General features: G+C 41.9%; 1 protein-coding gene across 1 annotated transcript in view; it reads left to right on the forward strand.

The window, feature by feature from the left end:
• The window catches only part of DRG2 (developmentally regulated GTP binding protein 2), a 93,165-nt gene that overhangs the window by 56,648 nt on the left and 24,367 nt on the right, over positions 1–12,150 (forward strand). The window contains exons 7-8 of the mRNA XM_085628970.1: positions 4,684–4,774; positions 7,134–7,231. Coding sequence (XP_085485096.1) covers positions 4,684–4,774; positions 7,134–7,231 — 189 coding nt within the window. The remainder of the gene's footprint in view (positions 1–4,683; positions 4,775–7,133; positions 7,232–12,150) is intronic.

Consider the following 12,150-nt stretch of genomic DNA (forward strand, 5'->3'; position numbering starts at 1 on the left):
TAGATCTGAGCCATCCGTTTTTTGTGCTAGTGATATGGTATGCGCGGTTTCTAAGCTGGCTAGTTCACCCAATTTCTTAGTGAACTTGGTGGTCTGCTGTTTCTTGATCCTAGCTACATAGCTGATGGTTTCCCCTCTGAGCGAAGCCTTGAAACAATCCCACACTATGTTTCTAGGGGCGCTGTAGCGGTTAATATCGAAATACCCCTGAGCCCAATTCCTGATAAAATCAACATAGTCGCTGTTAGCCAATAGTTTCCTATCGAACGTCCAGACTGAGGGTTTCCTAGCAGTGCTTGTTAGATTAATGGTAAGCACTAGGGCGTTGTGATCAGAAACTAACTTAGGATATTTTACGATCGTTGCTGAATTGGAGATACTTCTGGTGGAAAATATATAGTCGATTCTGCTGTATTTATTGTGTGGATTTGAAAAAAATGTAAACCCCGGATCCCCTTGGTGTTTAAGCAGCCAGATATCGACTAAATTATGACTCATAAGAAGTGAATTAACAGCTTTAAACACCCTAGGTTTGCGACCATAATACCTATGCCTACCTAGAGTTTCACGAACTAAATCTAGTGTGATATTGAGATCGCCGGCCAAGATCAGCGGGCCAGGCCAACCAGGCAACTCCACTTCTAAGCTTTCAAACATAGATGGGTCATCTATGTTTGGCCCATATACAGCACAAATGGTTAGCCCTATGGCAAGCTCAGCAATTACCCACCTACCATGCTGATCCGTTGCTTGGCGTGTGGGCATTCCTAAGTATTTCTTGCCTAAAATCGCCACCCCCCGAATATTAGTTGTTTTGAGTTGTAGTAGCCAAGATGTTGTAACCATGTATTTTTAGTAGGTTTCGCATTGCCCAAGGTAGGTGCGTTTCTTGCAGACATATAATATCGAATGAATTTTGCGTTACTATCTCAGACAGCCGCCCTCGCTTACCTCTGTCATGTAGCCCTGCAATATTCCAGCTACAGATACTTATCTTCCCCATATAGCTAAGTTTTTGGTCCTTTTACTGGTACTGATATTTAAATCTAGATTTGCCTTATAATACCAAGATATTTTATGATGTGTCGTGATAGTTTGAGTTCTTTTATTTGGAGATGTCTGCATTTTTTCAATTTTGCTCCCTTCCCCACCCACCCCCCACCTTCCTGCCCCCCCCCTGCTCCCAACATGAGGCAGCAAGACTCAATAAGAGTCTATTAGTGATGGAAGTGCATCGCGCTATCAGGTCCCCGATCGGTCGGCCGAGAAGGGAATGCCGAGCCGTCATTTTTTTTAGACTTTTTATAGACCCCTCTTCCCGAATATTTTTTTAAACAAATGTCTCACAGACCACCGACCCCCCCCACATTAAGTTGATGGATATTCCGCAGTGTTTGCCACCTCTTCCCCAGTTGGTAGTATTCACATTATGTTGACATATTTTGGATTGCTTTGGATTACTTAGATAGCTCAGACATACTCAGCCGTGCCCTGCCTCTTATACAATTATCAGACAGAAACAATTATTTTAAGCTGTCCAGGTATTCTTGCGCTGCTATCTCCGAGACAAAAAATGTCACCTGCCCTCCATATATAACTTTCAGCCGCGCTGGGTTATTCAGGTACACTATTGCCTTTTTATCTTGGAAGGGTTTTATAAGCTGACGCAGCCTCCATCTTCTCTCAACGGTTGTGTGACAAAAATCAGGACGTGAGAAATTGGTAATATCCTTTGAGTTGCGTTTAGCTTCAGGCCTTGCCTTCTCAAACACTGCCTGTCTGAGCAAAAAGTTGCCAAAATAAACCAAAACAGCCCTCGGGTATGCACCAGGTTTATCGGGAGTCTTTTGAATAAGAGGCATGCGGTGTGCCCGTTGGACTTCGATGTCCCAATTCCAATTTGAAAGCTCCGGCAGAGAGTCTCGGAAGATGTTGATCATAAATGAGCGGATGTCCTCCCCTCTGATTTCTCAGGTATTCCTAATATACGCAAGTTGTTTCTGCGCTGACGATTTTCAAAATCCTCCAATTTCCATCTCATGTCCCCTATCTGTAGCTCATTTGACTCCACCCGCTCTTGGATTGCAACAACTTCAGTTTTGTTGGCCAAGGTTCTGGACTCTATTTCAGTCAGTCGGTCGCCGAACGCACTACATGTTTTGACCAGCTTTCTCACCACACCTTGCGCAGTGCTGCTTGTGCCCTTCGCCCATCCTGTGAAGTCTCTTCGCGGTGTGAGGCTATCGCCTGTAAGACAGTATCTATAGATGCAGCTGCCGGGTTGTTTAGGGAAGGTGAGTTTGTGGGATTTATTCGAGTTAGCTGCACGGTATGTGTGTGATCCCAGTGTAGAGCCGTTCCATGTGATTTATTGCCCCGCTTGTTGAGGACCTTTTGCTTTAGTTTGACAGTGATTGGCTCAGGCCCCGCATCTGTCGCGCTATCAGATTCATCAGACACATACGAAGCTGATGTATCGCCCCATACTGCTCCTAGTTCTCCTAATTCTGCTTCATCAGAGAAGGAGAAGAAGTCACTAGCCTCCTTCTCGGGATCATTGCGAATTACGCTGCCAGTGCCAAAGTGATCCAGAGCTGGTGTTGCTCCCCTATTTTTGGGCATCTCATGGGGCTTATTTTCAGCCAAATTGGGGTTGGTGTTCATAGTGGCTGTCGGCTCTAGCTGCTTTTGCGCTCTTGAGCTAAGAGACTCCTGCTGCTGCGCTTGTTTGCTGAGCGTCTCGGACTTTATGCTTGCATCTATCTTGGCAGATTTATATAGTACAAGGTCATCCTCTGCAGTAATAATCAGTTCGTTATCTAGGGAGATCACTGAATCAGAGTGTATATCAGGTAATATGCTCACCTCAAGGCTTGGATGTGGCTGTGACTGCTGCTGGGATGTAGCTGGGTTACCAGGATCCCTTTTCTCGAGTTGGAGACCCTCTGTAGCAGTAATTTTGTCGCCCACTATCGTCGTTGGAGAGGATGGGCCATTTGAGAGATCTGGAACGGGGGCGCTCTTGCCCTCGGAGTGCGAGGCCCGCCGCTGCCTCTCCTGACCTGGAAGCAAACGGGGACCCTTCCGCAACAGATCCACCACCGAAGGTCCAGCGAGCTCCCTTCACGTGTCTTTCTTCCGGGTCGCAGCTCCCGGCTTGGAGGAATTGCCCGCTACCGCCGTCGCTGCTTTCGGGTGCTGTGTGTCAGCCTTCTCTTGTCCTGTCGTCTTGTCTGACCCCTGGCGCTCCAGAGCTTCGCGCTGGGCTTGCCTCGCTGCCCTTGCGCGTGCAGCAACCATGGAGGTAGTAGAAGGAACGGCAACTTTAGGGGCCATTTCTGCCACAGGCACAGCTTGCATCCCAACGTCCCGGGATTGCTTTGACTCGACTCGGTGAGCACAAGCACAGCAGTCAGGTCTGTTTACAGAGGTAAGTGAATTGATGAGAGTTCGATATATAGCTAACCAGCCTATACACGAATAGCAAGTCCAAGCTGCGTATCGGGTTGAGGGGGTGAGATCCGTACGTGAGATCCATACGTGCTGCAATCCATTAGCTTTTATCTTTCCATCCGCTAATCACCGCGAGTATCACTTCAAGCTTCAAACAGGAGCCATAGTACAGGTATACGGCTGCTGAACCTCCGTTTTCATTCATGGGTAGACTGGCGGGGTTCCCTCGGCATTTCCGGCATTTCCGATCCGGAGCCTGATGCGTTAGCACTGCGATCCACGTCAGATCGCCATCTTGCCTGACGCAGTGTCCCCTCTGCTCCTAAGTTGCTTTCACCTGGTTTTCTTGCTGGAGGAAGTGAACACCACTATTTTGTGGTTGTCAAAAGGCAAAGCCCCAGGTGCAGATGGCATCCACCATGATCTGTATATCAGTGGACCCGTTTTGTGTGCCCCATTGCTTATGCAGACTATTAATGCTGCTGTAATGGTTGGGCTAACTCCATCTTGGTCGAACCCTATCATTATGCCGATCCTTAGAAAGGGTGAAAAGAACTCTGTTGTCCATGAAATAAAAGGACCTTCAAATTACATCAGCCTTCGACCTGGTTAAGAGGGCGAAATTGGGGAACATCATCTTGTCCCGTGGCATGAACCCTGATATAGTGTATTTTCTGAGCAATTTGCACATTAAAATGTCAGCAGTCCTCTGTTACAATAATGACTGCTTGTGTACGGACAGTTTTTGTGTCTGGAAAGGGGTGCGCCAGGGTTGGTTTTAAGCTAAATTTAGAATCTGCCTATATACCTCACTTCTATTGTGGATACCGCAGTCATTGTAATCCGGCATTCGGACTGCGGCCCTGGATGTCAGACGGATCACTACCGACGTCCTGTCAGTGGTAGTCTGTACGACATCGTAATCGGGCCCTACATTTAAAAAATGTTTATGTACTCTTTCTTGATGTCGATCTATTGTTTTTATTTTTGATGCTCGGTGTATTTTATGGTATTGTGGACTGTACTAGCTGGAGCCATAGATATTCTGAAGCATTTTATTGGTTATGTATATGTATTTTATGGATCTTTTATTGTAAATTTATTTTAACCGAATAAACAAATTGTGATTATGACTATCATTATTATTTATAGAAAATCTATTTTACTGGCTGACGGTCACATATGGAGCAATAACCATTCAAATAATAAATGTTCCTCTCCATTTTTCAGCCAAAGAAAGGTGGCGGTATGTCCTTCAATTCAACAGTTCCCCTGACGCAGTGTTCTGAAAAGTTGGTGCAACTCATCCTCCATGAATACAGTATCCTTTCCTCGTGCATCTGTACACAGAATGTATGAAGAGTGTTGAGCAAAATTTTGTAATTGCTTTAAAATGCCTTATCCTTTATGTTGTCCTTCCCAGTCATTTTAACATATCTTGTGTCACAAAGTCTAGTAAAATTACCTATTGGTGATCTCGGGTCTTTTTTTTTTTTAGGTGCTTTCTTGAGGGGTACTGTCATTTTGTACCATATGTTTACTAATTCTAGCTGTCAAAAAATAGAATTTTGTGATTCTTCTGTTTTCCTCCTTTCAATCCTCAAATGTATTTTGTTTTGCGACCTACAAAAGTTTTGTTAAATATTTTTTCTGACAAAGGCGCAAGTGTGGGTGAAATTGTGGTGGCTCCAGTTTCATTGTTTATATCTAGAGCACTTAATACCCATAAGTCACATCTAAGGACTTGCTACATTTAGACTGTGGGCAAAACGAGGCGTCTTAAGAACCGCCCACAATGACTGTACTTTATGGCAGTTTTTACTGAGTTGTTAGGTCCTGTGTGGAGACAATTTTGGTTGTTTCACTAGGCTTGTATAGATAAAATAATTTGCCAATTAAAAAATATATACCTACACATGTAGATACATAGAAGGGCTTTGGTTCTATTCTCTTCATCCGTTCAACTCTCATATACATTTTGCTGCCTACATAGCAATACACCATGGCACAATTGATAAACCTATTTCCGTCATTGGCTAGCTTGCGTTACGAGTGAAAACAATTTGCCCCATCACATATTCACATCTGCCTAAAAAGAAGTAGAATTTAGTGCCAGAGCAGATAGGCCAGTACTTTACTTTGCCAATTCTTTTTCTTTCTAGTCATAACCCTTTTTAAAAATATATATTAGTTTGTGTATAAACTAGGTATTCAGGTTGCAATGCCAATAATATGTTTTCTTTGCCCTAGTAACAACCATAATTTTCCTTTGGTGTGCATTAGAGAGTAAGAGGTTTCTATATATGTTCTAAGTAGCCATGCCTGCCGGGAAGCAGCTGTTTTGTTCTGTTAAATTAAAAACCTAACCATTGTAGATAATTTTAACATCTATATCATGTAATATGCAAGCTTCTGGTTGCCACATTTATGCAGCAGCGTATTTTTTTTATTTTCTTTAGTTTTGGAAAATATACTTGCAATAAAAAAAAATCATTGCACCATCTTGCCAAGACCAGATGAGCTGGCATTTCCAGTATGTGATTCTACTGCAATTATGACTTTCGTGCCATGATGACTCCCTTCAACTAAGGCCTAGGACAGGAACACTTAAAAGTATTTTTGTGAAGTGCACACTGCACAGCTTAATTGTTATTGCCACAGCATTGAAGGCTTCTTGGTTACAAGGATTTGTTGAGGCTGATCCTATTTATGTTGATATGACTTTACATATAAGGAGAGTTTGTTATTACATGTAACCTGCATATATTCATCCACAATCTATAGTGCACATTGTACAGTTTAGAGTATAGGCCCATATACAGACATGGTCGGTGACAATGCATAGTGTTGGAATTTATATACGTGGCTTCTATCACACTATTCCAAAGTTCATACATTTGGGAGAAGAGTTCTAATCAAAATGTCAGACAACAAATAGGGGTATTTTTAGCTTGCCCCTCTTTTCTTGACACTGCTGGTTGGTGAATGCCTAGAGGAATATAATTTCAAAGGCAAGGAATGATTGAGGAATAGCCTCTCTTCCTTCTTCCTCTGTATTGGGAAAGTAATTTTGACCGGTTGTGTATGGGTTGGTTGCTTGACATCTTTCTGGAGATAGATTGAGGATTGCCTGTTTGAGCATTTGTATGTGAGGCTGGTAATCTTAAAAGTGACACTGCCTTGGATAGCTAGTGAATCCATCTTAGGGAAGAAGAGAATGGTTGGAATGTCTTAAATCCAGAGAAAAGTCTTTCAGGGGCATTCTGATCTCCATATAGTGGGGCAGCATAGAGTTAATCTGTGTAGTTAAGATGAGAGCTCCTCATGGCAACAAAAACCACAGGAAAGTTTTCACTGGATGAAAAGCATGGGTTTTCTTGATAAGTTTCATTTAGATTTGATAGAAATAGTACTTGACTGCTCTGCTGGTTTAACATGAATTTAACTACTACCTTTTGGATTCTTTGTATTAGGGGCATTTGTGGGTATTTTCTAATCTTTTACCAATTGCACATTCCTCTATCCTTGAGCTCTGACTTCAGAAGTCAGTTGAATGCCATATGTGTGTGGAGCAAGTATGTGGCTGGATTCAAAGGACAGTGGTGACTATACTGTGAAATGTAAATTGCTGTGTGTCCATGACATATGCGATACAGACTCCTTAACAGTACATAACTTAGAAATCTTCAATGCTGAAATCCTGTTTCGAGAAGATGCAACCCCTGATGATTTTATTGATGTGATTGTAGGAAACCGGGTCTACATGCCTTGCTTATATGTGGGTACACTTGGAGGAGGGACTTTAACCTCACTTTTCACTCATTTTAACGATGCCTGACATTTTCATTATAGATCACGTTGTAGTGTTGTATTGAGATGGCTAGTTCTTTCATTCTCACAAATTATTCCAACCCGTACAGGGAATACTGAGAAGTTGTTCCCAGTATTGACACTTTTTCTGGATAAAGGCACTCTGAAGCGAACATTTTTGGAATCCGTATGCCCAGCATTGCCCCCAAGTACTGAGTGACTTGAAAAGGTTGGAGCGTAGACTATTCAGACAGATCTGTTGTGCCAAGTCTTAAAGTAGGCTTATTGTTGTCTGCACATTCTTTAACACCTAGTTTTGGGAGTTACCTTTGTGCCCTTCTTCTGAAACAAAGCTATTACAAGTGCCATGAGTTTAGAGGAGCTCAGGGAACCGAACAGAAGGACTTCGTATTGGTTTTGTATTTTCCAAATTCAAATCTAAAAAACGATCTGCCTTCAGAAGATAGGAATGTGAAAAGCTCACTTCTGTGGAGCACATGCTCTTTTGAAGCACTTATATGGAGTTGCATGTGCTGGTGAAATGCCTTTCTAACAGTTTTTACTTCTTGACCTATTTGTTTGCTCCTTTAAGATCCAGAATTGGGTTATTTCCTAAACTTGGGTTTTTCTTGACTAGTAGGTAGCTGCAGATGTTCTCATCTCTTGGTATTTTTAAACCAAGTCCACCACTTTCTCTTGCCAAAGGGAATATACTCCCGTACCGGCAGATCCAGGAGAATTGATGTTGGCACCATCATAGAATGCTGGGTTGAGAACAGCTGAATTTGATTCTGCACACTCGTTGCTGTCTTCTCTGTAATGAAGGGAGTTCATAATACTGCCTCCTACTGCTGTGCTGAGCACTGACAAAGGATAAAGAAGCAGGTCAGAAAAGAAGGATTCTTACTGCCCAGCTGTGCTATGTCAGGGGGACCCAGAAGGTGCTCAGCTAACTTCCCTTTTCAGCCTGAAGTAAATATCCTTCCTGTTTCTTGAAAGGCATCCCCCAACAGATTCTGCACCTGATAAAATGAATGTGGAATACAGATAACACAACGTCCTGATCATCCTTCTAAGACTACTTCTATTCACAAGTCTGACACCTGGCAAAGAGAGCTGGCGTGGTATCGGAGAGAGCAGGTTGAGGAGAGTGAGTACCTAAGCGAAAAAGAAAAACGCGCTTACATTTACCTTAAGTAACCAGATGTTGAGCTGCCGAGTGAATCAAAAAAACCTTCAACAGAGGCAATGTTTGGGGCTTATGCTCAGTGTTTTATAATGTACAGAGTGCTACAGCTAGTCCTCCTCTTATCAGAATTTCCCTGTCACCTTGTGCTACTAGCTGTTTAGTTTATCCTTCCACGTTCTAGGGAGTGCTTGCATTACAATGCAAGGGGGGCTGTTCTACATCTCCATGTACAATTTATTTAGGTTTTAGTCGGGAATCAAGAAGCAAGTCAGACTTACTGGCTTTGACAAAACTTATTATTATTGAATAAGATCCTATGACAGATGCTACATTTCAATTTGTTTTTTAGTCTCTAAAAGCTGTTTACATATGGGTGTTTACAGGCAAATGCACATTAGCTGATTTATTGAATTAGTGATTTTTTCAAACTTAAAATCTAAGAACGTAAAGAAAAGTACTTCTTATAGAAATATTTTCTTTGTTTAAACTGTGTTTATGGCCATCAAAGAGATTGCCACAATTTATAATCTATGTTCAAGAATATTTTAAATGGCAAGCATTTGTCAGCTTTCCATTTTTACTGTGTAATCTTTAGCTGGGGAATAATTTTTGGGCTTGTGCCGGAGAGGAAGGTGCTTTTTTATTTGTCCTTCATGTAATGCATAAAGATCTAATATCTTCTACTTCTGCAGGTAAAGTACCTGAAATGGAAACATAACTGCGACTTCTTATAATTGGTTGTTTTGTGTTTTTATGTAATGTTTTTTCTGCCAAAAACTGCACTTCTTTTAAATTTTGATTCACAATTACTTACGAGTTTGCCTTTACTCATTAATGATTTGCTTTAACAGTGATGTGTGTTTTTTTACAATGACTGATTTTAAAATTAGTACAAACTGAACATGAACAGACAGACTGCCAGGGCATGGGCTGGCCATGTCCAGAATAGATCTATCAATGGCCCATCATAACATAAACATCTTTCTTTCCCTTTCTCATTCTTTCTCTTCCTCCAATTATTCAGCTGTCAGAATAGACTTAATATAAACCAAAGTCCTTTCAGCCTTTTGTTGTGAGAGATAGTGACTAATAACATGAGCAGAGACATTAACTTTGCTCTAAAACATAGTTTGTTAATGCGACTAAAGGATTCATTTAATCAATGTGTTGTGGTGCAGCCAACCAGGGTGTCCTATAGGGACTGGATTATAAACCCTTAATGCCTCTTTAGCAACCCGTTGCTTGACTCTTTGACAGTCTTTTAACTTATGGGTGAGCCATCCCTTGAGTCACAAACCTCCACACGAGGAAGCAAGAGGCTGGAGGGAAGCAAGAAGCTATTATACGTAGCTGTAACTGATCGCCTGAGAGTCATCAGAGTAGGGTTTGCCATGGATTACAGTGCGACTGTTTGCTTATGGTGCCAGTGCTTGCCTTTTATCAGCTTTTTGAGATGAGAGTTTAGAGTTATTATATTACTTTTGCACTTACTATGTGATTTTTAGGTCTCGCCTGAGCCAGCGCATGCGGTGCTCTGGCGAGACTTTTAGTAAGTGGCTTCAGAAAATGCTACCACACACTTTTGCGTGTGGCATAGAGCTTGCGGTTACGCGCGCGGGCACGTGCTTCCGTCATGGCTCATTAAGTGCATCGCTCGCGGGCACCCTTCCAGCCCGCAATCGCGATCACTTTCACTTTGACGGCCCAGTCACGCGCGCACACAACTCCCAGGTTTATGTTAGTCCAAAAGTGGAGCAACACGGACATCTGGTGGCCAAACTGCGCAAACACCTCACACTTTGTCAGGGTACGATGAGGCATGTCATCATATAGGCGTATGCTTAAATTCAATACACTAAAATATTATATTTATTCAGATAAGTGACAGCCCTCACTTTCACCGGTGTATAAAATTCAATACACTAAAATATTATATTTATTCAGATAAGTGACAGTGCAATCCAAAGTATGCACACAATTGTTTCCCTTCGGTCTCCAGCTAAGAATACTAAAGCCGACAGCTCACACTGTACCCTCTGACTGTTTTCACAGTTTTACTTTGAAGAGCAGACTTACTTCGAATGAAAGCGAACAGTAATCAATCGTCATTTATCACAAGAGAATCTCCCTACGGCTCTGGTAAAATGTACTTACGTTGGTTCGCATGTGTATGTGAAGTTTGATATAGCATTGGCTTATGTGTATGACAGCACGAAACCTTGGGTATTTTCTTCCACTGACACATTGGGAATTACGTCACCTCTCGCATGCGAAGAGCCTTGGTATGGGGCGGAAAGTGCTCCCAAGAGCAATATGCTGGTGGGTTGAGCCAAAGCAGCACTGGCTGTACGAGAACCGTGTATCACGGAAAATATTTCACATTTCTGCAAAGCAATACAACAGAAGTAACAGCGAACAGAAGATACATTTTAAACACTCCCTATTACACACACTTCTTAGAAACACATTCTATTCTGTGGTGTACGGAACCATGTCTTTGTGAGGCTTTTTGCACAGTTTAAAAAAAAAAAAAAACAGCGTGTTAACATTTGTTTACTTTTAGATGTCAAATAATGGCAGTGGAAAATACTTTTTTGCGACATGCAGGCCTTGACTCTGAATTAGGTCACCTCCCCCTTTCCTGACTACAGTTAGATTGGGTAACAGGAGCACCTCTTGTTTACAACGATTTGGCAAAAACAGCACTATTATACTCTGTATAAAAAAAAAAAAGGTGTCACCATGTCTGAGAGCTTGTTTTTTTCTCCCACTTGAGTCTGCAATTGTTTCCCTGTTGGAAAAAAACCCTTCAAATTCAAGGAATACTCCTAAATTGAATGCAAGGTCATGCAGTTCTCGAACAAGGCGAGTCATGCAAGGGGCACATGTTGTTCATGAGGTCTCACTAATTGGTGCATTGAATACAGATATGCATAATTATGTATAGGTATGCACCGACTAGTCAGTAAGAGATGAGCTTCCATTGAGCCTAATCAATGTTAAGGTTAAATCGACACCTCTGCTCTGCGCTCAGCTCCAAAAGCTTTTCGGGCAGTAACCTCTCTGGCCTACAGCATCACCAACAATCAGCAAAAAGGGTGCAGTTTACACCAAAAAACATGCATTCAAATCACCCATCGTGACGGTCATTCAACACACCAGGAATTCTCTGTGTATGCAAATGCACAGCTTGTGACGATGCATATTTCTAATTACTAGATGGAAATTGTGAACTGATTACTTTAGATACAAAGTTTTAGGTATGATGTGCACATCGGTGAAGAAATAGAAAAACAACCTCCAAGTTCGGCAGGAGGTTGACATCGCGTTGCGGTGACAATAGAACTTAATTATGTAGAGTACATGATCTTAGGATGGTGGAATGTTTCGACCTATGACACGCCAATTGGGTAATATGCCTCTACTCACTGGATAATGAAATTATCATCAATAACTAAATGATGTTTATTTAGACCATTAAACAACGCAAATATTGATAACATGTAAATAATACGTATGGTAACCAACACTCTTAACTACACACATGCATACACCAGTCATCACATTTTAAAATGGCTTTCCAAATATGTAGTTGAAGTGCATTACAATGTCTCAGCTAATTTACAGACAAACGATGCCTTCACTACAGAGACAATGTGTGGCAATTCCATAAGCTCACTATGTGGGTCCCTATTAAG

Source organism: Triturus cristatus, chromosome 10 (genome assembly GCF_964204655.1).
Source record: "Triturus cristatus chromosome 10, aTriCri1.1, whole genome shotgun sequence".
Lineage (NCBI taxonomy): Eukaryota > Metazoa > Chordata > Amphibia > Caudata > Salamandridae > Triturus > Triturus cristatus.